Here is a 22,827-nt window from a genome sequence, read left to right as displayed (position 1 = left end):
GAAATAATCCTTTTAACATGCATGTATTATGCAATCATTTAAGACACATTTTTGGCAAGATGAGGAACCCTATAGGGGAATCCCACTGAACCTTTTTTTCTAAGAGTGTACAGCTCCAAAAACAGGTTAAAAGCTTCCAAACCTCCTTCTTTGTTCAAGTGTATTGACATTAAATGCTTCATGATGGTCATGTAAATTCAAATGGACAGAAACATGTTCAGGAAGTTAAAGAGTTTAAACCCTGTCCTCTTATACAGGACATCATTACACACTCACATTGCAGCTGCTGAGAAATTGCTGGTCATCTTACAGGCGCATATTGAGTTTCAAGCAGTATTGTCCATGATAACATTTATTTTGAATTGAGATGGAAGAAATAGCAACCACAGAGGAACATTGGCCTGGAAGTATGTTTGACTGGAAGACTATTAACAATGTGGTTGAATCTAAAACCAGGCAGAGATTCACGTGGTTATTTTGAATTAAAAGTCACTCCGGTCCAACATGCTGTTGTTTTCCAGAAAAAGGGATAGAATTCAGAGCAACGCCGGGTCAGTCAAGGACAACATTTCCCGATTCCAGCAATACAGGAGGAGAGCTATGACTGCAGCTCATAACCAGAGCATTTAAACACTAACTGGTTGTTTTGGTCACTTTGGTGGCATCTACTAAAACCTCCAATATAAATACAGAAGATATTTTCAGAGTTTGGGTTTGTTTGGGTTCCTTCAGTCCACAATAAAATTTGGAAATATCTGTTGCCGTTTTTGTATTTTGTTATAGCATCTGTAATATTTTAATAATTTCCCTTTATATCAACCGAATGAAAACAAATTCCCAAACCCCATAATGGTTAAATATTTGCTCCTTGAGGCTAGATGTTATATTGTCAGCTGTTTACTGCGGCAAATTTGGATTCTGACAGCCTATTTCAGTATAGAAACAAACATTAAAGTCCTGACAACAAAAAAGTGAATACTCAAAAGTTAAACAATAACAAAAATATATCAATTAATAAGAATGGATTTTAATTGACAACTTGCCCTAAAAAAAAAACTAAAAAAACATACAGTGTATATAAATATACACACACATTTATATCAATAAAAATGGAAAAGGAAATATCAAAATATCAAAACTATCACTGTAAAAATTATTTTCATGATTTGTTATCGCAACTTTTTCCTTTTGTCAAATCAACTTGATAATTAAAGTGGTTCAGATAACATAATATTTTGAGTTTCTGTTGATTAAACCAATTTCCTTCTTTGTATTAACTAAAAAATTTTATTTAAGTGAACTCACAATTTTAAGGCAACCAGGTTACTTTTTTTTTTTAAATTAAACCAACAATTATTTTACAAAAAAAAAGCCTTAAGCCTTAATTTTAAGTACAGTCAACTTGGATGCTTAATTCAGTTCAACTTGAATTACATAACTGACTTTAAAAAATGAGTTGAATCTTGTATAACCTATGACAAAAGTTGAAAATTAACTTATTTTGATGACTTAAAACATGTTGTCATAACTTATTGATCACATTTTTTTTTTGCGTTGAATTGTAAAATATTGAAACACAGTTGAAAGTACAATAACAGTTGCCTCTACATATATGATGGTAAAAATATGATATAATTTTTGTGTTGAAGTCTCAAATAGTTACTGAGAGATATAGTCCTTGTGACTAATAGTCCCAGTCTCACTTCTAGGCAGGCCTCAAGGTGAGAGAAAACTACTCACTGCCATTATTGTGCTTGTCAGGCAAGTTATACCGTTTAAAAAGTGTTTCACTACACCACTTCTTCCTGATGTCTTCCTTGTTAAGAGCATTCTGGGTTTATTGGCGTTAAGTTCAGCGTGAAAGTGTGACCTTAGCATTCCTCTTCACGGTTTCCTGCTTTCTCTCCGACACTCAACAAGATTTCCAGACCAACATGTACCATAATGCACTGAGGCAGATGTGGCTCCATTGTTTTTAGCCGGGGGAGAGGGAGGCTTTCTGTAGCTGTCTGGATTTGAAAGCGTGCCGGGTTACAGCAGCACAGACGCCGTGGCGGAGCTCCAGAGGTAAATGGAAAACCACAGTCTCCGGTCCACACAAGTGCAGCATGAGTCACCGGAAGGAGCCGCGCTCTTGCAGAACTCATTAAGGGAAATGCAAGGCATATGGATTTCCTATGTCAATAAAGCGTGCTTTGGCAGACCACGCAAACCCCCTGGTGAATCCTGGAGGACTAACACACAGAAAATGCCTAAACTTGCATCTGATTAACATGATAGATCATGACTCGAATGAATAAATAAAGAGTCCAGTTTTCTATCAACAGATCATTAATAACAAAGACGGGGCATTTTATGAAACCTCACGTTGTGCGTGAAATGGGACCGCCGTTGGGAAAACATCTTGGCAGTGGAAGCTTTGGAAATGCCTCTGTCACTTTTAGTCAATTTAAACTTGACATGTTCTTACTAGTAAGGAGGGGTTCCACATTACTGCACTGTATTTCCATGTCTGTGTTTAGTTTTCAGTGTCTAGCGGGAGGTTTTGTCCAGATCAAATTAATGCAGGGGATCAAATGTAACTGTGCAGTGCCCGGACATGCATACCAAACTCAGGTCCAGTTTTCCATTATCAACTAATCTGTTTGCAACAGCACCATCTGGTGGACATGAGCTAGTATGTTTCTGCAGGTTTTATGAATGTAAATTTAAAGTCCCCATGAAATAAAAATTTAAGTTTTTTGGCTTTTAGTATGAATATATTAGCCTTACTGTTATCTGTAAGATAGTGTGCTCCAAAACAATCACAAAATTCGCATTTAGAAGATATAAGCATTTCAAACTTACAGTCTCTCACTTCCGCCAATATGGATCAATGATTTTGATGACATCACTATGCACTTCAGTTTCTCATTAGATCTTCTGTCCAATCAAATGCTCTCTAGAATCTGAAGCTCCGCCCCTACACTATAAATAGAAGCTGAAGCTGCAGCTGAAAAATTGGTCACTTGTTCACACATTTACTCTTTTCTACATGGTGAATGGCACATAGTGCACTATATAGGGGATAGGGAACGATTCAGACAGTGTAATGTGCTTTCCATTGGGGCGAATGAAGTCTGGTTTCACGTTAGTATCACGCAAACCACCGCAGCGCACACACTGCTCCGGTCCAGAGACACGATACACAGAGCGGATCATATTCGCGAGTCGGCGGAGACCAGAAAACGTATCCGTTCATTTGAATTCTGCAGAGAATACTATATTTTAAAGCAATATGGAGGAGATTAAGAGGAGAAACGGTTAGAGGAAACTGCAGCTTTACCAAGCTCAATGCCTCATTTCCATTGCACAAAATGTTATTTATACTGGAAAAAGGTTCTTTAGATTATAAAATGTTCTTCTATGGGATTCTATGTTTTTAAGTTCCTTGCATTGTGAGAGTGGGATACATTATCCACATATTGTACATAGTTTATACATGGCATATTGCATACATTTTATTGCAATTCCTAGGCCTTGTTTCAAAGACATAGCTTAAGCCAGGAGTATAGGCCTTAGTTAAATTAGGACATTTAAGTAGCTTTTATCAACGTGCTTTAGAAAAAGAAAAGAAAACATTACTGGTGTGCCTCTCGAGACAAAACAATGGCACTGACGTATTGTAAGATATATAATATCAGTGCAAGTTGCTTTCAGTTAAAACAGCTCAAACATGCATTTTAGTCTAGGACTAGGCTAATGTCAAAAAATAAATAAAAATTAAGTAGCTACAGGCTTTAAATAACGTCAGAAAATGTGTTTAAAATGTAGTGCGATGCAATTTTGTGTGATTCAATTCTGAGCTCTTTTACTAGCAGAGATTTACTGCCAGTAGCTCTGTAATAAAACCTAAAACTAAGCTTGTTAGGCTTCATCTATATGCCATCTTATCTCTGCCCATCTGTGAACATGAGTCTTGAAGTTGGTGTTTTGGATTGCATTTGAAGGCCACACAAATCCCTATAGACCTGCACTTGTACGGTCTGAGAAACATGGAAAAAGTAACTGCTGACTGGTCTTTATTCCCCCCCCCCCCAAAATACATGCAGATTGTAGCAAATTGCAGACCTCCTTGTATGCATGCGCAGGCAAGAATAGTAACAGGGTGGTCACAGTAGTTTACCCATGAACCCGGTTGCCCTTTAGTATTTTAAGAGCAATATCGTATTTAGCAAAGGTCACAAGCCACAGGCACAGAGTGGGTGGGTGGTTGTGTTTACAGCATGAGCAATATTTTTCCACCCCTGACATGTCTCTAGAACTCTGACCAAAAAAAAATTTAATAAATAAAACTGTAGGGCAAGTTATGTAGAAAAATCCAATCTGAAAATGTAAAACATTACCTGATTGGAGGAGTTATTCAGCTTTCAATGATGCATGAAGTAGCCTATAAAAAGCTCTGCAGCAGTAATATTAATAATAAAAAAATTCTAAATCAGACAAAATCATCTATCCATACAAAACAAAACATTAGTAAATAAAAATAAAATATATACAAAAATATAAATATATTTGCAGTTTTACATTTTATTTTATTAATATTGCATTATTCACTTAAATAAAGTGTTTTATTATTATTATTATTATTATTATATGGAGTGATTTAACAGACAAAATGTAATTTTAAAATACACCATACATCCTATCACGAATCAAGAGAATCTCTAAAAGAAAAACTCAATTTCCCATGATGCCTTCTGCTCTAGTGTGCGCTGAGTGCGCGTTCTACCGGAAATACTCTTGTTGTGCCTGTGGATTTGATTTGTACAGGGCTGCCGTTTTACTGGCCTTACGGTAAGAAATCTCCAGCCTGCAATGCAAACCCTCCTTTCACGGCATGTCACCGATGGACATTAAACATCTGATCTAATCACCTGTATTTCTCTCTTAAATTTCACTAGCTCAGTTGCTAGTAATACCCGAAGATCAAAGCTAATGATGCTAACTGCTTTAGCGTCCCCTTTTATTTTCTCTTGACGGTTTTACTCCAAAGCAGATAAATGAACACGTACACATAATTATGTGAATAAAAGAAGTTTAAATGAGACTGAGAGAAATTGGTTTATATATATTTTGTGCCGTTACCATGACCTACAAAGCTATAGTTTTAAGCATGTAAGTTACAATAACCTGCTTAACATAGCTAAAAAGGCTTTAGTACAGAAATACAAGGGTTATATTCATTTTATTATTATAATTTTTTTTTTTTTAAAGAACTCAAAGTGATTTATAAGGTGTTTAATAGTCTGTGTTTTTAAAAAGAAAATACACATTTGTGACCCTAGACCACAAAACCAGTCACATGGGTCAATTTTTTGACATTGAGATTTATACATCATCAAAGCTGAATAAATAAGCTTTCCGTTGATGTATGGTTTGTTAGGATAGGACAATATTTGTCCGAGATACAACTATTTGAAAATCTCGAAACTAAGGGTGCAAAAACATCTAAACATTGAGAAAATCCCCTTTAAAGTTGTCCATTTATGTTCGCGATTGTGCTGCATTCCCTCACAAAAATAAATGTTTTATATATTTACGGTAAGAAATGTACAAAATATCTTCATGGAACATGATCTTTACTTAATAGCCTAATGATTTTTGGCATAAAAGAAAAATCGATAATTTTGACCCATACAATGTATTGTTGGCTATTGCCACAAATATACCTGTGCGACATGTGACTGGTTTTGTGATCCAGGGCCACATATATAGAAATTTGTCACAGTAAATGCATATATATATATATATACACACGTATGTATGTTTGATAAATGTGTCTGTTACTGACTTGCCTTGTTTATGTTGTGGCAGCTGCAGAAACCAGAGAAGATGAGTGATGGATTTGTTCAACTGCAATCCAACTGTCACCACAAAAATCTCCTCAATGCCATGTGGAAGCTGAGGACCATGGGAAACCTGTGTGACATCACGGTGCAGGTGGATTTTCAAGGAGAGCTGGAGGAGTTTGAGGCCCATCAGGTGGTCCTCGCCGCATCCAGTGGTTACTTCAAATCCCATCTCTTATCTAATGACCAAGTGAAAAAGATTTTCCTCTGCGACATTTCACCAAATGCGTTTGCAAAATTCTTGGAGTATGTGTATTCTGGGAAAATGGAGGTGGAGAAAAGTTACATCAGTACCGTATTACAAATGGCAAATCTCTTGAAGTGCCCAGACTTAGTGGATGCTTGTGAGGCTGAAATTCCCAGTGCCGTTTCAGCTGAATCTCTGCAGAAAGATGACGTGGATTCAAATACTACTCAAGTCAAGACAAAACAAGAAGGTGTGAAAAGAGCAATAAAGAGAAAGAAGACAGTAAAAGTGTCTGAAACTGTGAAGGAGACGGAACCGGACGTGCACGGCAGGAGAAGCAGTAGGTTAGCCGGTCGGAGAGTCTCTGTGGACTTCCCTCTGAAAAAGTCAAAAACAGAAACATTTGATGATTCTGACACAGCAGCAGCAGAAGAAGAACAGACGTCACATGATCCAGAGGCAGAACCATCTCAGGCCGCTTTGGGTGAAAAAGACGCTTGCGATGACATTGGGCCCGAGTCACCTCACGATGTGCCTGAGGAAGACCCTCAAGAATCAGACTACCAGCCCAATGAGGAAATGGACGAGGCAGACGAAGCCGAGAAGGAGATCAAGAAAGGAGCGTCAAAGTACAGGTGTGAAAAATGCAGCCGGTCCTTCTACTACGAGAAGAGCTTCCTGAAACACTTGAAGGTCAGCCACGGGGTTCAAATGGACACCTCGTTCCGCTGCGACATCTGCGAGCAGACGTTCGCCAACCGCTGCAACCTGAAAATCCACCAGCGGCACGTGCACAGCGACGAGAGGCTCTTCCCCTGCGACGTCTGCAACAAAACCTTCAAGCGCAAGAAGGACGTGACCCGCCACAGACGGCAGGTGCACGAGGGCGGCACGGACAGGCACTTCTGCCACATCTGCGGCAAATCTCTGAGCTCCAAAACGGCCCTGACTCTGCATGAGAGGACACACTCGGGGGACAAACCCTTCAAGTGCGACGAGTGTGGATCCAGATTCTCCCAGAGTTCAGCCCTCAAGACGCATCAAAGGTAGTGGGCAACAAATGGGATGCACTAGTTAATCTGATACAAACCTCAAACCCTAAATATTAGGGTGCTAAATACATGAATGCTACCTAAAATTGGCTCTTTAAGTAAGCAACCATTCTTTCACAATTTGAGCGAGATGAATCTTGACATATGGAATATGGCCATGATGTGTCTTCTTACATAGTTGTTTAAGAAATGAAAAGCTACACACTCTGTCAATTAGTGTTAGAAGGACTGTTGCCAAACATATAACATGCTCGAAACATAATCATCACTGCAATAATGAACCAATCATAGACACTTAAGTATTTTCCCATTTAAATCCAAACAGTGGCTTTAAAAAAAAAAATTGTCCGGGCAGTGTATAATATAATATACAATCTATTATAATATCAATTAATAAAATATAGCATATCATATTTAATATAATATGATGGGCAACATTTTGACCAAAAATACGGTTCACACCTGGTGAAAAAAAAACACAATCACAATACATTTTAGAATACCAGTGCAGAAAATGCAAATTGGTGCAATCATAATTGTTTAAAAAAGTACTAAATATTGCAAATACTGAAATTTGTAATGCATCCCTAATGAACATCTTGTGTTGCGCATTTACTATTTACACATTCCATCATATATTTTTCCAGGATCCACACCGGAGAGAAACCTTTCGCCTGTGACCTCTGTGGTGCCAGATTTACCCAGAACCACATGCTGTCCTACCACAGAAGATGTCACACAGGTGAGCCAACTGGTTCTTGTTACTGAAAGAGAAATAATATGATGGCAAAAGATAATGACTCCCTCTTCTCTAGGGGAAAAGCCGTTCATGTGTGAGAACTGTGGGAAGAGCTTTGCATCCAAAGAGTACCTGAAACATCACAACAGAATCCATTCAGGATTCAGACCCTACAAATGTGAAACCTGCGAAAGAGCGTTTGCTCAGAGGAACTCCCTCCACCAGCATATGAAAATACACACAGGTATATTGCTGTGCATTTCACTCAAGTAGTGCTCAAATGCTCTCTAATGTGACATATACTAAAGCATATTGATCATATAAAATAGTTGCAAAAGCAGTTTGATGAAAGACACCAATGTGCAGTAAATAATTGCATAATTATAATTACATTAAACTGCAAAGTACTATAGTTCATTAGCATGTTCAAAGTATAGTATACCGATAGTTCAACAAGCAATGCACAACTGATGTACAGTCACAGGTTTGAGTATATTTTACTATAGGGACGATCATTAAAACCAGAACTACCTGTTTCGGCTCTGCTTTCTTCACAGGTGAAAGGCCGTATCATTGTAAGGACTGTGATAAGCAGTTCACTCAACTCAACGCCCTGCAGAGACATCAGAGAATCCACACCGGAGAGAAGCCGTACATGTGCAGCATGTGTGGAAGAACGTTCACTGACAAATCCACCGTACGCCGACACACTATGGTAAAGAACCTGCCATTTTACACAGCACGGTTTTACAAGTGGGTTTATAGCGCCTATAAAAAATATTCATGCCCATGGGCTTTTCAGTTCATTGCATTACTACATTAAATCATCATGTATTTTACTATAAATGGTGGAAAAAGTCCGGAAAGGACTGTAAGTATTTTTATAGGTGCCAGTATGCCAACTAAACCTGTTACTGAGGTTTCCTAACTTTTGACAGAAATTACTTTTATTTAGCAAGGATGCATTTAGTTGATCAGATGTGACAGTAAATACTTTTATAATGTTACAAAAGATTTCTGTTTGAAAGAAATGTTGTTCTTTTGAACTTTTACATTCATCAAAACATCCTGAAAAAATGTATCACAAAAATGTTTCCACAAAAATATTAAGTCGCACAACTGTTTTTTAACATATTTAATTTTTTCTTGAGCATCATATTAGAATGATTTCTGAAGGATCATGTGACACTGAAGACTGGAGTAATGATGCTGAAAATTCAGATTTGCATCACAGGAATGAATTACATTTTGAAATATATATACAAATTTAAAACTTTTTTAAAATTGTAGTAATATTACTGTTTTACTGCATTTTTTACTGCAAGTAAATGCAGCCTTGGTGAGATTAAGAGACTTCTTTCAAAAACATTAAAGTTGGCATGAAATCAAATTTGACACTATTTACTTTGTTAGCGCACATTACTAGTCTCATGGTTAACAATTCATCTGTGCAAATTCATCCTTAAAAAATATTTAATCATAATCTGAAAATATACTTCCCCTCTGGAATGACCTTCCTTCTCTGATGACGTCAGTTTGACGAGTTGAACGGAACGCCCACTTTTCTAGATCCAATCAATTCCCAGCAGGAAAAAAAAACAAGCCACGCCTTTTATTTTTCTCATTCGATATTCAGTTTCATTCTGAAAATACGTCACAATGCTAAAGTAAATTTGGTCGCAACTTCCAGTTCACGCAGACTTTTAAAAAAATCTTACCGACTCCAAACTTTTAAACGCTAGTGTAATTCATGCCTAAATGTGTCCATGAACACATTAGACCTTTTATTCCACTCTAGAACACAATAAATCTGTTAACAGTTACTCAGAACACACACCACTTACAGCTATTTATAATCATCAAACTCTCATCACATTAATTAGATATCAATAATGCTGGTTAAGTTAGCAAGTTAAGTTAGTAGGGATTTAGTTGTTGTGCATTGAATTGGGACTTAATATAATCAAACTTTTTCCATATGCAGACTCATGACAAACAAACTCCATGGAAGAACTTCCTGGTTGTTTTGGAGGGAAATGTTGAAAACAGAGCCAAGAAACCGAAGGGCTCTTCTCAGAAAAAGGAAAAGGCAGCGGAATCTGTTCCCGAAGCACAGGATCATCAGAGCAACACAGGGTTGACTGTATCCGGAGAACCCGTGACCATTTCCGGAGACTGGGCCGGACCTGGAACCATCGCGCTGGTCAGCCACAGCGCCCTGGGCGGCCTCACGGTCATCCAGACCGAAGTGCCCGCGGGAACACAACTGCAGCCGCTGGTCACCACGGACGGCACCAGCATGATCTCTCTGGATGCTTCTGCGGTCGGGATGCCCATGACCGTTCCCTTTTCCATCCCCATTTCAGTCGCACGTTCCATCAGCGTCTCGCCGGCGATATCCGGTTCTGTGCCAATCACAGTCACCAGTCACGTTTCAGACGCCATACTGGCTCCAGCAACGGCAGCCGCAGCATCAGGAGCCGATAAAACCGAGAGCGTTCTGGCTTCGGCTGCGGATGAAGAGTGTGTAGCGGTCCAGTCTGTTGTGCTTGAGGAGACGGACTGTGCAGACATCCAACAGGAAGATGCTTCAAACACCATAGAAATCTCAGTAGAAGTGGATGCCGAGTAGATTATATCAACTTCAGTTGCAAAAACTCAACAAAACAATGTAAATACTTTTTTTGCGTTATGAGTGGAGAAATTATCTATAAATGTAACTCGTACAGTACTTAAATCACAGTGTTAAATTCTTCTCTAGTTTGTTTCTGACATCATATACAATTTCCCATTCCACATCTTGTCATTAAACTTTTTTTTTTGTGTTTCCTGTAAAACCAAATATTAGGGGTTTTTTTTCTCAGTAATGATTTTCAGATATTTATCATGCTCAACACTACAAATACACATTTCAAATGACGCAAATGCTTTGTTTTTAGTATCCTATTATGTGTATAATGATTTGCAACCAAGATAACACTCCCTAAAATCATCCAATAAAGTATCTATTGAATTCAGCTTTTGTTTTTGTCTTTTAGATCAGAGATGCTCAAACCAGGCCAAAGTTGGCCCATGATGACCTTAAAAAAAAAAGAAAAACATGCCATTGAACCATAATTATTAAGGTTTAAAACATTTTTTTGTTTTAATTTTGGATTGATGTGTTGAGATAAGTGAATAAAAGTGAATAATATACAAGTGAATTTAAGTAAAAATGTACATTTTATTATAATAGTTTGATGTGTCCTTTCTAGTAAAAATCTGGGCACCTCTGTTTTAGACTGAATATAGATGTTTAATATAAATACACACACACACACACACACTCACTCATATACACTACCGTCCAAAAGTTTGGGGCCAGTAAAAATCTTTTTTTTTTCTGGAAAGAAATTAATACTTTTATTCATCAAGGAAGCATTACATTGATAGAGTGAAAAAAGTGACAGTTAACACATTTATAATGTTTTAAAAGATTTGTATTTCAATTGAATTAATATTAATAATAATAAGAAATGTTTCTTGAACAGAAAATAAGTGTATTAAAATGATTTATGAAGGATCATGCGACACTGAATCATGTAATGATGCTGAAAATTCAGCTTTGATCACAGAAATAAATTAGATTCACATAGAAAACAGTTCTTTGAAATTGTAATATTTTTGTTTTTATTCTATTTTTGATCGAATAAATGCAGCCTTGGTGAGCAGAAGAGACTTCTTTCAAAAACATTAATAAATCTTATTGACCCCAAACTAAAATTATATATATATGGGCCTATATAAATAAATATTCTTATATTTACTTTCCATAACTAGCCGTGTGATTTGATCATGTCCACAGCACAAGAGTTATAAATGTAACACTGAGAATACGTAATAGAGATGCTAGGCTTGGCGAACACCACTCTTTAGGCAGAAACCGATAGAACTGAATCATGAACCCATTTCAGTATTGGTTTTTATTTCTGTACATTCTCACAGACATTCAGTAAAGACATCAGTTGCTCTGTGGGAAAGTACATCGTTTGGTACGTCTTCATGGCTTCTTAAAAACTCTAGAATATGGTAAAGTACAGACGTCACGACACGTGAAACACCGAATGACATGCGCTGCTAAAGACCACAGGAGTGGAGAGTACATGAGCTTTGCATTCACAACACGACACACACACATAGAGCATGATAATAAAGGTTATACAAGGATTTTACAAACGCATCAATTGCTTTGCTGATGGAGATGCTGATTTAACTTAGACGGTGTAAAAATAGAGAGTTAAATGGATTTTTTTTAACTAATATTATTAGAATAATAATGTTTATAATATTTCAGACTAATTATAATATTATTACAGTAATAATACTCTGACTAATAATAATAATAATAATATTTCAGGTAATAATTACATTAAATAAATATATATATGTATTTAAGAAAACAATCCAAAAGTAAAATTTCAAAGAGTGGATAGAAAAAGAAATAATTTCCATCAGGTATGACATGATTTTGTAAGAATTTAAATTACAATTCAAAATGGTGGATTATGGGAAAATGAAATTCTCAGTGCTGCATGAATGTCTGATTTAAATTAAACATGGGCGACAGCTGCATTTTGAGGCCTGCATGCCAACTAGTGTGAGCAGACTACAAAAACTGCACAAATAAAAACAACATAAAGGTCAATGTCTAAATAACATTAATCAAAATACACAATCCTGCAGCACTGACTCAATAATTATATCTGTACAATTCATGCAGCTCTAGCACGTTACAATTCAGTGACTGTTGCGAAATAACCCGAGGACTATCTCAAATTCCCATTGAATCCTCTAATATCTCATGAACCGGTTCGCTCCGTGTTTCCAGAAATACCCTCGTAACGCAACAGGGAAACCAGAGCACATCTTTCAACTGCTGTGCTAAATTTTTGATATGTGCTATACTATATAACTGGATATCAATGTTAACAGTACAGGCTTATAAGTATATTCTCTAGAAATGTTGTAGCAATACATTTTGACATACTGTTTTGGGAAACCTGGACTTGGCCATTGCACAAAACTGATGTAAAATGGAAGTGGGGAAAGAGTGTGCCATGCAGTGGGTGGTCCAGATCATTTTAGGTCGCCCTCGTCGTCGCCCTGAATGGTCTTCTTGATCCGCAGAAGCATGGTGGTGTGCCACTGGTCCAGGCGTGAGATGGAGTCAAACTCCTTCACCTGAAAGATGGAGAGAAAAACTCTTATCGTCATATAGAGGAACTGTGGAAGAATGAACACTATTAAATATTAGTAACATAAACTAAACTAAAATGTGAAAGGCAATAAACTGAAATAAGTTTAGGTTGAAGCACTAGAAACAATAAATTAAACATAAATAGCAATATTTAGATAAACTAAGAATATAAAAATAAAAGCTAATTCAAAATATTAATAAAAATAAAATTAGATTTCTGTGCCATTAGTGTCGCCAAAACGAATTGCAAAAATGACAACCTAGTAGACAGTCCCGTCCCAGACTTGTGTCATTGGTTGAAATATTAAGTATTTTAACAAGGCAAAATATTCAATTCAATTAATTTTCTATGAATAAAATGGAAAGATGTTAAGGTGGAGTCTTACCGCTTCTGTGAAAGCCTCTGCGTTTTGCTCCTCATGGGCCTCTAGAAGTTTCTGGAAGGACAAAAACTCTTATCATTATTCATTTTTGAAAGTGGTGCAAAACTTGATGTTTACAGTCCATTGATGGGAAACATTCTTTTCTCGCTTTCTTTATATAATTTATTCCCAATTTGAATAACCATTTCTTTTTTTAATATTACTAAGATAAAGATAACCAATGTGAACTGAACTCTTTATTTTTTAATACGTAAAAAAAATATAAAAAAATATCATAAATGGTGTTCAGGTTTTAGTAGACTAAAAGAATATGCCGTTTCTCTACACATAAAAACATTTGAAATATATTCCGTTAATAGACATCATCATTACAATATCAAGGGCAATAGTTGACAATAATAATAGTGCAAGCCTTAACCTGTTATGAGTTCCTGTTTTTTTAATCTTACAATTAGAGGCCAAAGGTGATATCTGGAGGGGATCTTTGTTTTTAATGACCCTGCAAGGTCGATTAAACCATCAAAATATGAGGGAAATACATATATTTTTTTCATATGTTAATAATGAGGAAAGATAAAACACTAAACCTGGTCATGGTCGGCGCATGTTGCATTCCCAAATGCAAATTATATATAAGTGATAATTGAAACTGAAATTGAACACAGTGCTGTGCTCTGAAACATGCAGCATGTCAGACTATATATATTTATAGAATTTTATATCACAACTGTTGCGATTTGATGATTGCACTAAGCCATATCACATTCTCACAGCCATGCTTTGTTAATTCATAAAAACAAGTAACACCATTCCAACCGCGATTCTTACTCACATTTGGTACACTGGCTAACATGCTAATAGTGTCCCGAAGTTTAGCGGTGCGATGATGGTGCATGAAATAAATGTATTAGAAAACGCAACATTTTGCAGTTTAATTAATAATTAAATCACACCAACCCCAACCATGTGTTTCTCTGATTTACGCAATTCACGTGGCTCATACTTTTCAGGTCGGAAAATATGGAAATCCGTACATATAAAAAAAAAAATCCCATCCGTGAAATATTGCACTTTAATGGAAAACGTAATTGAAAGAATCCTTCAATGCAAGCAGACTTGATTTTTTTCTGCTTTACCCACTAGTCTAATCCACCCTGATTAAAAATTATAAGCACAAACTCTATAATCACAAACCTTCAGAAGTTTGCATTCTCTTGAATCTGAGAAGGCTGGAAACATCTCTTCATACTTTCCAATAGCGAGCTACAACAGAAGAAATCATACTCATCATCTGTATCAGATCTCCATATCAATCTGCACATCCTCAACTGAGAACTGACCTTTGCGTTTAGCTCGTCCACGATGAAGTGACACAAAGCAGCTTTGAAGAAGTATTCTTTGGCGCTGTATTTCAGAAGGGGATTGTCCATGGTGTTGGATCCAACCTGTTCACACACACACACACACACACACACACACACACACACACACACACACACACACACACACACACACACACACACACACACACACACACAGTGATTTAGCAACTGCTGGTGAGTGACTAAGCAATGTTGGAGGAATCTGCAGGAGATGGACAGATGGCATACCTGCTCATAAATCTCTATTGCTTTGGCGTACTGTTCTAACTGAGCGCTGTATGAAGCCACCTTCAGCAGACACTTGTTTGCAGAGCTGTAAATTAAGCAAATGGACCATATCAAATCTTAAACTAATAATCAAAATGCCTTAATCATAAAACCTCTCTTTAGAAACAAATGGGGAAAACACAAGACCTTGGTTATTTGGCTTCTGCGAAGCTTACCTGTTTGATTCCTCTCCTTTGTAATAGTCAGCCGCTTGTTCATAATGTGCAATCGCCTTTGGACAACCAGAAACAGAATCATCTTAACCGGTGACAGAATACTGTTCTGTTTAACATCCACAACAGATAACTAGAGCAGCGCACTATTAGAAAACAACTTTATTAAAGGTTATAAAATCTGTTTTAAGAGACTGCATGCTATTTTTAAACATTTATTATGTATTATTTATTAATAATACTTTATTAAGAATAATAAATTATACATTACAATAATTTATAATCAGTCATTATTATTATTATTATTATTAATGATGGTTGGTTAATGATTTATTATTGATAATTGTCAATAATAATATATTACTTTTTATTTTTATTATTATTAAAGCAAAATACTAGGAGTCAACTGGGTTTTTGCTGAACTGTTTATGAACTTGCTTAAAAAAGCCCATTTAATGCATGACTTTAATAATAAATAATACATTATAATAATTGTATTCTCAGTAATTATCATCATCATCATTAATAATAATAATAATAATAATGGTTGCTTAATGATTTATTAAACGCTCTGTTTGCATATTAAACGTTTGCAGTTTAAGATTGTGAATGTAAATGTATTAATTTACACTTCAAAGCTTCGCGGTGGCAAGAGATCGAACTGGCTAAAATGTATTTTAAGATGATATAAACTTCAAACAACATTCAAATGCAGCTTATGAATATCTGTTAAATTAGGAATGTGTTTTATACTTAATTTAGTTTTAAGAATTCAGTGTCCAACAGAATATAGAAAACCATTCTACATTCTCAGTATATGCTAATAAATAAGATGCACCGCTGGGTTACACTAAATGACATGTTTGTACCTTCTCAATGTCCACCAGCTCTGACTCGTACACCTCAGCGATTGTGATATGATGCTTGGCTGCGATGGTGAATCTTCCCTGAGGACAGAACAGAAGAGATATTATCAAATGAATATCAATTGAGTACATTCAGTATCCATCAAGATTTTCTAATCTATTTCTAATCTACATGGTTTGCAGATTATATATATTATAAGCCTCATCTAAGCCCCTTTCACACTGTTGATCCCAGAAAATTGCCATAGAATTGCTAGAGTGTCTTCTGTGAGTGTGAACGCAAACACGTCCCAGGATTGATACCGGGATGAGTCCCGGAACGCGCCCTGTGTGAACAAAAGGCAGGACCAATGGCATAAGGGGTGTGTCGTAGTGATGACGCTGAAGCTGAGATCGTTCGCCAGCTTAGTGGAACGGTACGCGATGCGCTAGTTTAGAAAAATAACCAAACGCAGAACCATTTTTTTCCCCAGCAGTCTGAGGACACCAGGCCAGCAGTCTCACACCGCTGTTGGGGTGGAGCTTATAGTGTCATTAAAGGCAGGTTTAGTGGTTGGGTGGGGTTTGCATTCGTTAAAGGGTTAGTTCACCCAAAAATGAAAATTCTGTCAGTAATTACTCACCCTCATGTTGTTCCAACCCCGTGAGACTTTCGTTCATCATGAGGGTGAGTAAAATAGAGCCCGACCGATATGGGATTTTTAAGGCCGATACCGATACAAATATTTGGCGATTTAAAAATCCGATATTCCGATATATCGGCCGATATATATATATATATATATATATATATATATATATATATATTTTTTTTTTTTATCCAGAAACGCGTAACAAAACATGAACAGATTTCCCTAACATATGTTATTTGTAGTTATTTCACAATTTCATAATGTAGAGTCCTCAGCCTTACTAAAATAATATGATAATGCAGTTTAAAAATAAACTTGTTTGTTTTATTGTCACAACAGAACAGAAAATATTAAAGTTCTGATAAATATAATGTATATTAAAAATACAAACTTAAGATATGAAACTTAAAGTCCTTTGAACAAAAAAAATCAACTATTATTATTAATATTGACAGTAATAATTTTAAAAATCAATGATGATGATATTATTATTATCATCATCATTTGTATTATTATTAAACAAGACAAAGGTCACTCCTTGTGTGTGTGTGTACCTTTAAATGCAATGTAAGTCGCTTTTGATAAAAGCGTCTGCCAAATGTCAATGTTATAAGCTACCTTATAATTACAATGTCAACTTGCTTATCCCTTTACCTGCACTTTTTTAATTCTATCCATCTATTCCATCAAGCTACAACAAACCATTTTCAATCATCATTTGCTGCCTGCCTTCTAAAATCTACATTATGTGACTCGTTAATGCGGCTTAAGTCAGCAACGCACACTTGGATTTCACACACGTGTAAAAGAAATGCTAACTTTTATGCACAGGCTATGTTTGATACTTTTTCTCTATGTCTAAATGTTCACTCCTCGCGTGCCTAATTTACATTTTACAATGCAGAGACTGGAACTACAGATATGCTAGTTATAAATACAGTAATCATTACTTTATTTAGGCAGAATAAGTTCGTTGTGATAGCCGCGTTCGGGCCAGAAGCTCCACAGTGCTTCACTAAAACACGCCCGTAACACGCCTCTCTGGAACAACGTCACACTAACCCATCATTTCACCAACAAATGGAAGTTTTATCAGAAAACTAATCAGAAATCACTGGAAACAGCGTTGAAAACAAACATGATAAAAGCGGCCGTTTGCTGGCATTTTTGTTGTTTACTTGAATATTTAAAACCCAAGCATCGATGTTTTACCACAGGTTTACAATAAAAAGTGATACATTGATCATAATGAATGAATTAATGTCAAAATTGCACATTAGTCACTCAGAAATAAATTACCGTTACCGTCTATTTCACAAAAGAAAGGACACACTTACTTCTTCAGTCGCGTCTGTTACTGTTTATCTGGTAGTTACAGGACATATTTACATCACATTTAGAAAGAATGAAAATTTCTACAAATATATGCCACCAAAAATACGACCTGAGGGGCTTTAGCACTCTCTCGACTCCCATACAGATATTTTCAGTCAGAGAAACAGAGGAAGCTCCCGAAAAAAAAGTTGCTTTATTTTATGATAGTCCGGTATAAAGAGACGAGACGTAGGCTACTGACAGATAAAATAAAAACATGACTGTGATAGCCTTTATGATTGGTCAGATTTCTTCAAGCGTTCACTATGTTTTTTTACTATGCGTATCTTCAAGCGTTTACTATGTTTACTATGGTAATGGTTAGCGCGCATAGTCTTTTGCATCACAAACACAAGGCATTCAAACATGAACGCGAGTTAAATTATTTTAAAAGTCTTTAATGCTGACAGAATCATCCTGCGCTGCCGTCTCCCGACTCAGGTGAACTCTGGACTCTGTTCGTGCACTCCTCTAGCCCGAGCAATCTTCCTTGTATAGTGCCCTCTGGTGGACAAACTATGCAGCGCCAACACTCATAACATGGTTGAAGCGTGTTTCGTCCGCTTTTATTTTATTTTTTAAATATTCATTTATCGGCCATTATAAATGCCGATACCGATAGTTTGGAAAATGCCTAATATCGGCCGATAATATCGGCCCGCCGATATATCGGTCGGGCTCTAGTAATTACTGACAGAATTTTCATTTTTGGGTGAACTATCCCTTTAAGGTTGAGTTTATAGATCTAGTGAAGGATAAGGTTAGTGGTTGGGGTGGGTTACACGATCGTCAGCACCACTAACTTCAGGTCTGACGAGTGTGGTTCTGCAGACAGATATATCAATTAGGAAAAAAATGCATGAACATGGTTTCTTGAGAGAGAAATCGCAGATCATAAGCAAACTTAAGACGCTGTGGAGATATTACACATCACATCCTGTTGTCACGTGTCTTTACGGGATGTGTGTGAATGCATGCATTCATTCCAGGAAATCACTGGCAGTGTGAATGAACCTAAATCAGATGATCCCGGGACACATTACCAGTGTTTTTTCCGGATTCTCAGTGTGAAAGGGGCTCTAGTGACTCTATGAAATTTCTCCTAGATTTCGGAATGAAGAGGAATGCTTTACGGTCTCATTATTCCGTTCAAATGTTCTGTGGGAGTTTCTCCTGTAATATTGCTGGACAGCTAAAAGGTGAATTGCAGTCTAAAATGCCCCCAGATGACAACAGAACACAACCACAACCTTATATGAAACTATGATTTTTGACTGCTATAAAAACATCTTACCATGTCTGTGTAAATATCAATGGATGCGTTTAAGCACTTGATAGCCTCTAATTGCAAGCATTAAAGAGAAGGAGGAGGAAGAGTTAGACAGTCAGACTTAGAATCAATGATATGGAAATAAAACAAAATGTATTGAATTCTAAGGGAACTTTTTGTCGACTTGGTGAGATTATATATATATATATATATAAAATGTATAGGCTAATTAGTCACATGTTATTAATTTGATTAACATTTTAATTAAATGACAGCCCATATTAACATAAACATTCTCTATTATACATGGCTACACTGCTGAATTATTGTGTCTAAGGAACCATTTACATTTTCATAAACTGTATTCATATGCAAATTTCCTCTGATTTGTTAGTGGTCAGTGGCGTCGTTTCTACCTACAAACTTCAGTTCCAGTGCTGTTATTGTTAACTAAAATTATTAAAATATAGTTTCATTAATTAAAATAAATATTAGAAATATTAGATGAGATTTTTTTAACTTAAAACTGAACTCAATAGAAATATATAAAAAAAAAACGAATAAAAATGACAAAAGCACATACAATTACTAAAATTTAAATACAATTTAAAAATGAAAACTAATATTAACTATTAATACATACTACAACAGTATATAATATTAAAACAAACAACACGGAAACAATTGTTTTATAAAATCAGAATCATCTAGCGTTTAAAAAAACTAAACCGCATGCATTTTGCGGAAGCACATTTTGTTTGGTTGTGCTTCGGCTCTGTGTGACACTGCGGATGAATATGGTTATCCTGCAGCTCATCATACATTCACTACTACTAGGTTTCAGAGATAGAACCAGTTTAGATAGAAATGATGATGTATTGACTCATTATTTAAATCTTGTTCATTTTGAACAGAAACACAGTTACATAGTGTACCTTTAATGAATCCATTCAGCAAAAATATGATAGGATGAAATGATTCTTGTTTGAGATTTGCTTTAAGAACAAATTTAGGATTACTTGATGCATCTCAACAGTCAGGCCTCATTCAGTATTCTCCTCTTGAGATGCATCAACAATCATTCAGAATAAATCAGCTCTGTGATTGTCAATGACACTGGGAGTCATGATCTGTGTCCTCACCATGTGGGTCGGCCTTCTTGAAGGCGTTCCCCGCATCGACGTAGCTGGTGGCCGAATCGTGCTTATTCTGAAGCTGCATGTGAAGTCTGGCCGCCTGACAGAAAGCATTGCCTGCAGCTGGGAACAAACACACAAACCTCATCAGTGCGATATGAATATATCATAAACATATAATACTCCTTGTAAATTACAAACAAAGTCGTTTCAATATTCAAGATTCCACTATAATAACTTGCATTGATGAGATAATCATTCAGAAATATTAGTTGGCTAGTGACCATTCAAACTATTTCAATGTGTGTTACATAATGACCTTTTAAGCATTATATAATACAATAATGATTGTTAAAGGTGAACGATGTCATTCCTGCACCACTAAAAAGCACATACCACTCCAGTTTTTGGCCATTTTGAACATGTTGGCCGCTCTGGCGTACATCTCACAAGCCTCTTCCACTTTCTGATTCCCCCTGAAGATGTGAGAAAATTCAGTTATGCCTTTTTGTCAACATCTTAATGCTTAAATTATGTTTGTCTAATAAATCTACAAGACAGAAGTTATATGCTTTATAAATGTTGGTCAGGATTTACAAGTAAAATTTGGTTGTATATTGGATTAAGTCAGAAAAGTATAGCTGGTAATAAACAGAAAGGCCTAGATAACTTGTTTCCTGGTGGGAATATTCAATTGGGTCAGTTTTTGAAATGCCTCATATAATATTAATCAAACCTATTTTAATTAAATCCGTTTCACAACATAGTAGGTCAGAGCTTGTTTACAATAAATAACACTGAATATGTGCTTATATGATCGGGATATCAATAAAACATCAGCTGTTCTTGAGAAATTTAAAACCATAGGTTATAAAAAAATATTACAATACATTTTTACTTTTAAATTAAGATTTTAAACTTGATTTAATAAAATATAAATACACTTAAATATGTAATACATCTACTATGAAAATGTAATTAGCAATACATATCTTGTATATATCGACCATAAGCCATAATTAAACTAAATATTGCATAATGTATCATTCATATATATATATATATATATATATATATATATATATATATATATATATATATATATATATATATATATACACACACACACACATATACACATGTATATATACATATACATACACATATATATATAGATAGGCTATACATATATATTATAGGAACGTCATGCCACTTTTCTTTTTTTTCATATACTGTATATACTTTCATTCAATGAATGTATGTAAAGTGTCATGACGTTCCTACTCGAATGCATTAACTAATAATCTTTTGGCCATTGTGGTCGTACCGTGATACTGTGTTTCTTAGTATTATTATAGTGAAATAAAAACAAGTAACGTTAAATGAATGTAAATACCGCAGCCACTGCGCCACTAATGCGCCAAACACTTACTGGGACAGGCATGAACCCACATCAATTATTATTATTATTATTCATATTTGATATTTTATTAAGTCATTCTGATCATTGCAAATAAATTCAGCTATCCTTTATAACAAACAAGCCTTTTTTCTATCGATTGATGCGCAAAGCGGCCTGTAACAGCTTGGGTCACTTTTACAATAAAATTCATGTATATTTTTAATTTGCATGACATAAACAGTCAGTGTTCGCTGGTAAACCTAAAACCAAAGCTTGACAACATGATCATACTGACTATATGCTATTTTTACGGACTAGCAGACTGATCGGATAAATAGGGAAGGAGGCATCAAGCTTACCCAAACATTCCCCCTAAAAAAGAGCCGGAAGACTTCACTTTCTTGTCGGCGTCAGCCATAAGCTGAATTGCCTCCTTTTCTTTCCCGGAATTGTCCATTACTTCTGTGGTTAAATGAACAGATAAACGATAAAATATATTTTTTTCGCTTATCTGCTAGCTTCTCTCGCGCTCTGTCACTATAGCAGCGGGGATTATACTGTCATAGCGTTTCTTAAGCGTGGGCGTACGTCCTCAATCGGGGCATTATGGGATTTCGAGTTCTGCGAGCGCACTGGAACGAACTTCCTGTAAAGAGAATCGAGTACAAATAAACTACAACTCCCATACACACGCATAAACACGCGTTACGTAATATTGCAATTATCGTACCTTCACTTTTATAAATTTAGGGTTATACTAACAATTTTAAATAAATATCTTAAATAATTTGTAGTCATTTTAATCAATTTACTTTTTACTTCAATTAGATTTGTGGT

General features: G+C 35.9%; 2 protein-coding genes across 2 annotated transcripts; one reads left to right on the top strand and one right to left on the bottom strand.

Moving 5' to 3' along the window:
• The first annotated feature begins 4,752 nt into the window (after positions 1-4,752).
• gzf1 (GDNF-inducible zinc finger protein 1) lies at positions 4,753-10,886 on the top strand. The gene is made up of 6 exons (XM_082148589.1): positions 4,753-4,836; positions 5,857-7,124; positions 7,778-7,872; positions 7,946-8,113; positions 8,427-8,584; positions 9,854-10,886. Exons 2-6 carry the CDS (start codon positions 5,875-5,877, stop codon positions 10,499-10,501), a joined length of 2,319 nt encoding a protein of 772 aa, XP_082004715.1. The 5' UTR covers positions 4,753-4,836; positions 5,857-5,874; the 3' UTR covers positions 10,502-10,886.
• Positions 10,887-11,812: 926 nt separating this feature from the next.
• napbb (N-ethylmaleimide-sensitive factor attachment protein, beta b) lies at positions 11,813-22,574 on the bottom strand. Its single transcript, XM_082148658.1, has 11 exons — positions 22,350-22,574; positions 20,985-21,064; positions 20,595-20,711; positions 19,477-19,523; positions 16,180-16,257; positions 15,314-15,369; positions 15,099-15,183; positions 14,829-14,933; positions 14,683-14,751; positions 13,492-13,542; positions 11,813-13,089 (listed from the first exon to the last, which is right to left on the bottom strand). Exons 1-11 carry the CDS (start codon positions 22,445-22,447, stop codon positions 12,985-12,987), a joined length of 891 nt encoding a protein of 296 aa, XP_082004784.1. The 5' UTR covers positions 22,448-22,574; the 3' UTR covers positions 11,813-12,984.
• Between the last annotated feature and the right edge of the window lie 253 nt (positions 22,575-22,827).

Source organism: Leuciscus leuciscus, assembly GCF_965113295.1.
Source record: "Leuciscus leuciscus genome assembly, chromosome: 19".
Classification (NCBI taxonomy): Eukaryota; Metazoa; Chordata; class Actinopteri; order Cypriniformes; family Leuciscidae; genus Leuciscus; species Leuciscus leuciscus.
This window is presented reverse-complemented; position numbering and strand designations above follow the sequence as displayed.

Coding starts and splice junctions, on each gene's coding strand:
- napbb (XM_082148658.1), bottom strand. CDS start 22,447: ATGGACAATTCCGGGAAAGAAAAGGAGGCAATTCAGCTTATGGCTGAC. Junction 21,065..22,349: donor TTTTTAGGGGGAATGTTTGG/GTAAGCTTGATG, acceptor TCACATCTTCAG/GGGGAATCAGAAAGTGGAAG. Junction 15,370..16,179: donor AGCTGGTGGACATTGAGAAG/GTACAAACATGT, acceptor GGTTGTCCAAAG/GCGATTGCACATTATGAACA.
- gzf1 (XM_082148589.1), top strand. CDS start 5,875: ATGAGTGATGGATTTGTTCAACTGCAATCCAACTGTCACCACAAAAAT. Junction 7,125..7,777: donor GCCCTCAAGACGCATCAAAG/GTAGTGGGCAAC, acceptor ATATTTTTCCAG/GATCCACACCGGAGAGAAAC. Junction 8,585..9,853: donor CCGTACGCCGACACACTATG/GTAAAGAACCTG, acceptor TTCCATATGCAG/ACTCATGACAAACAAACTCC.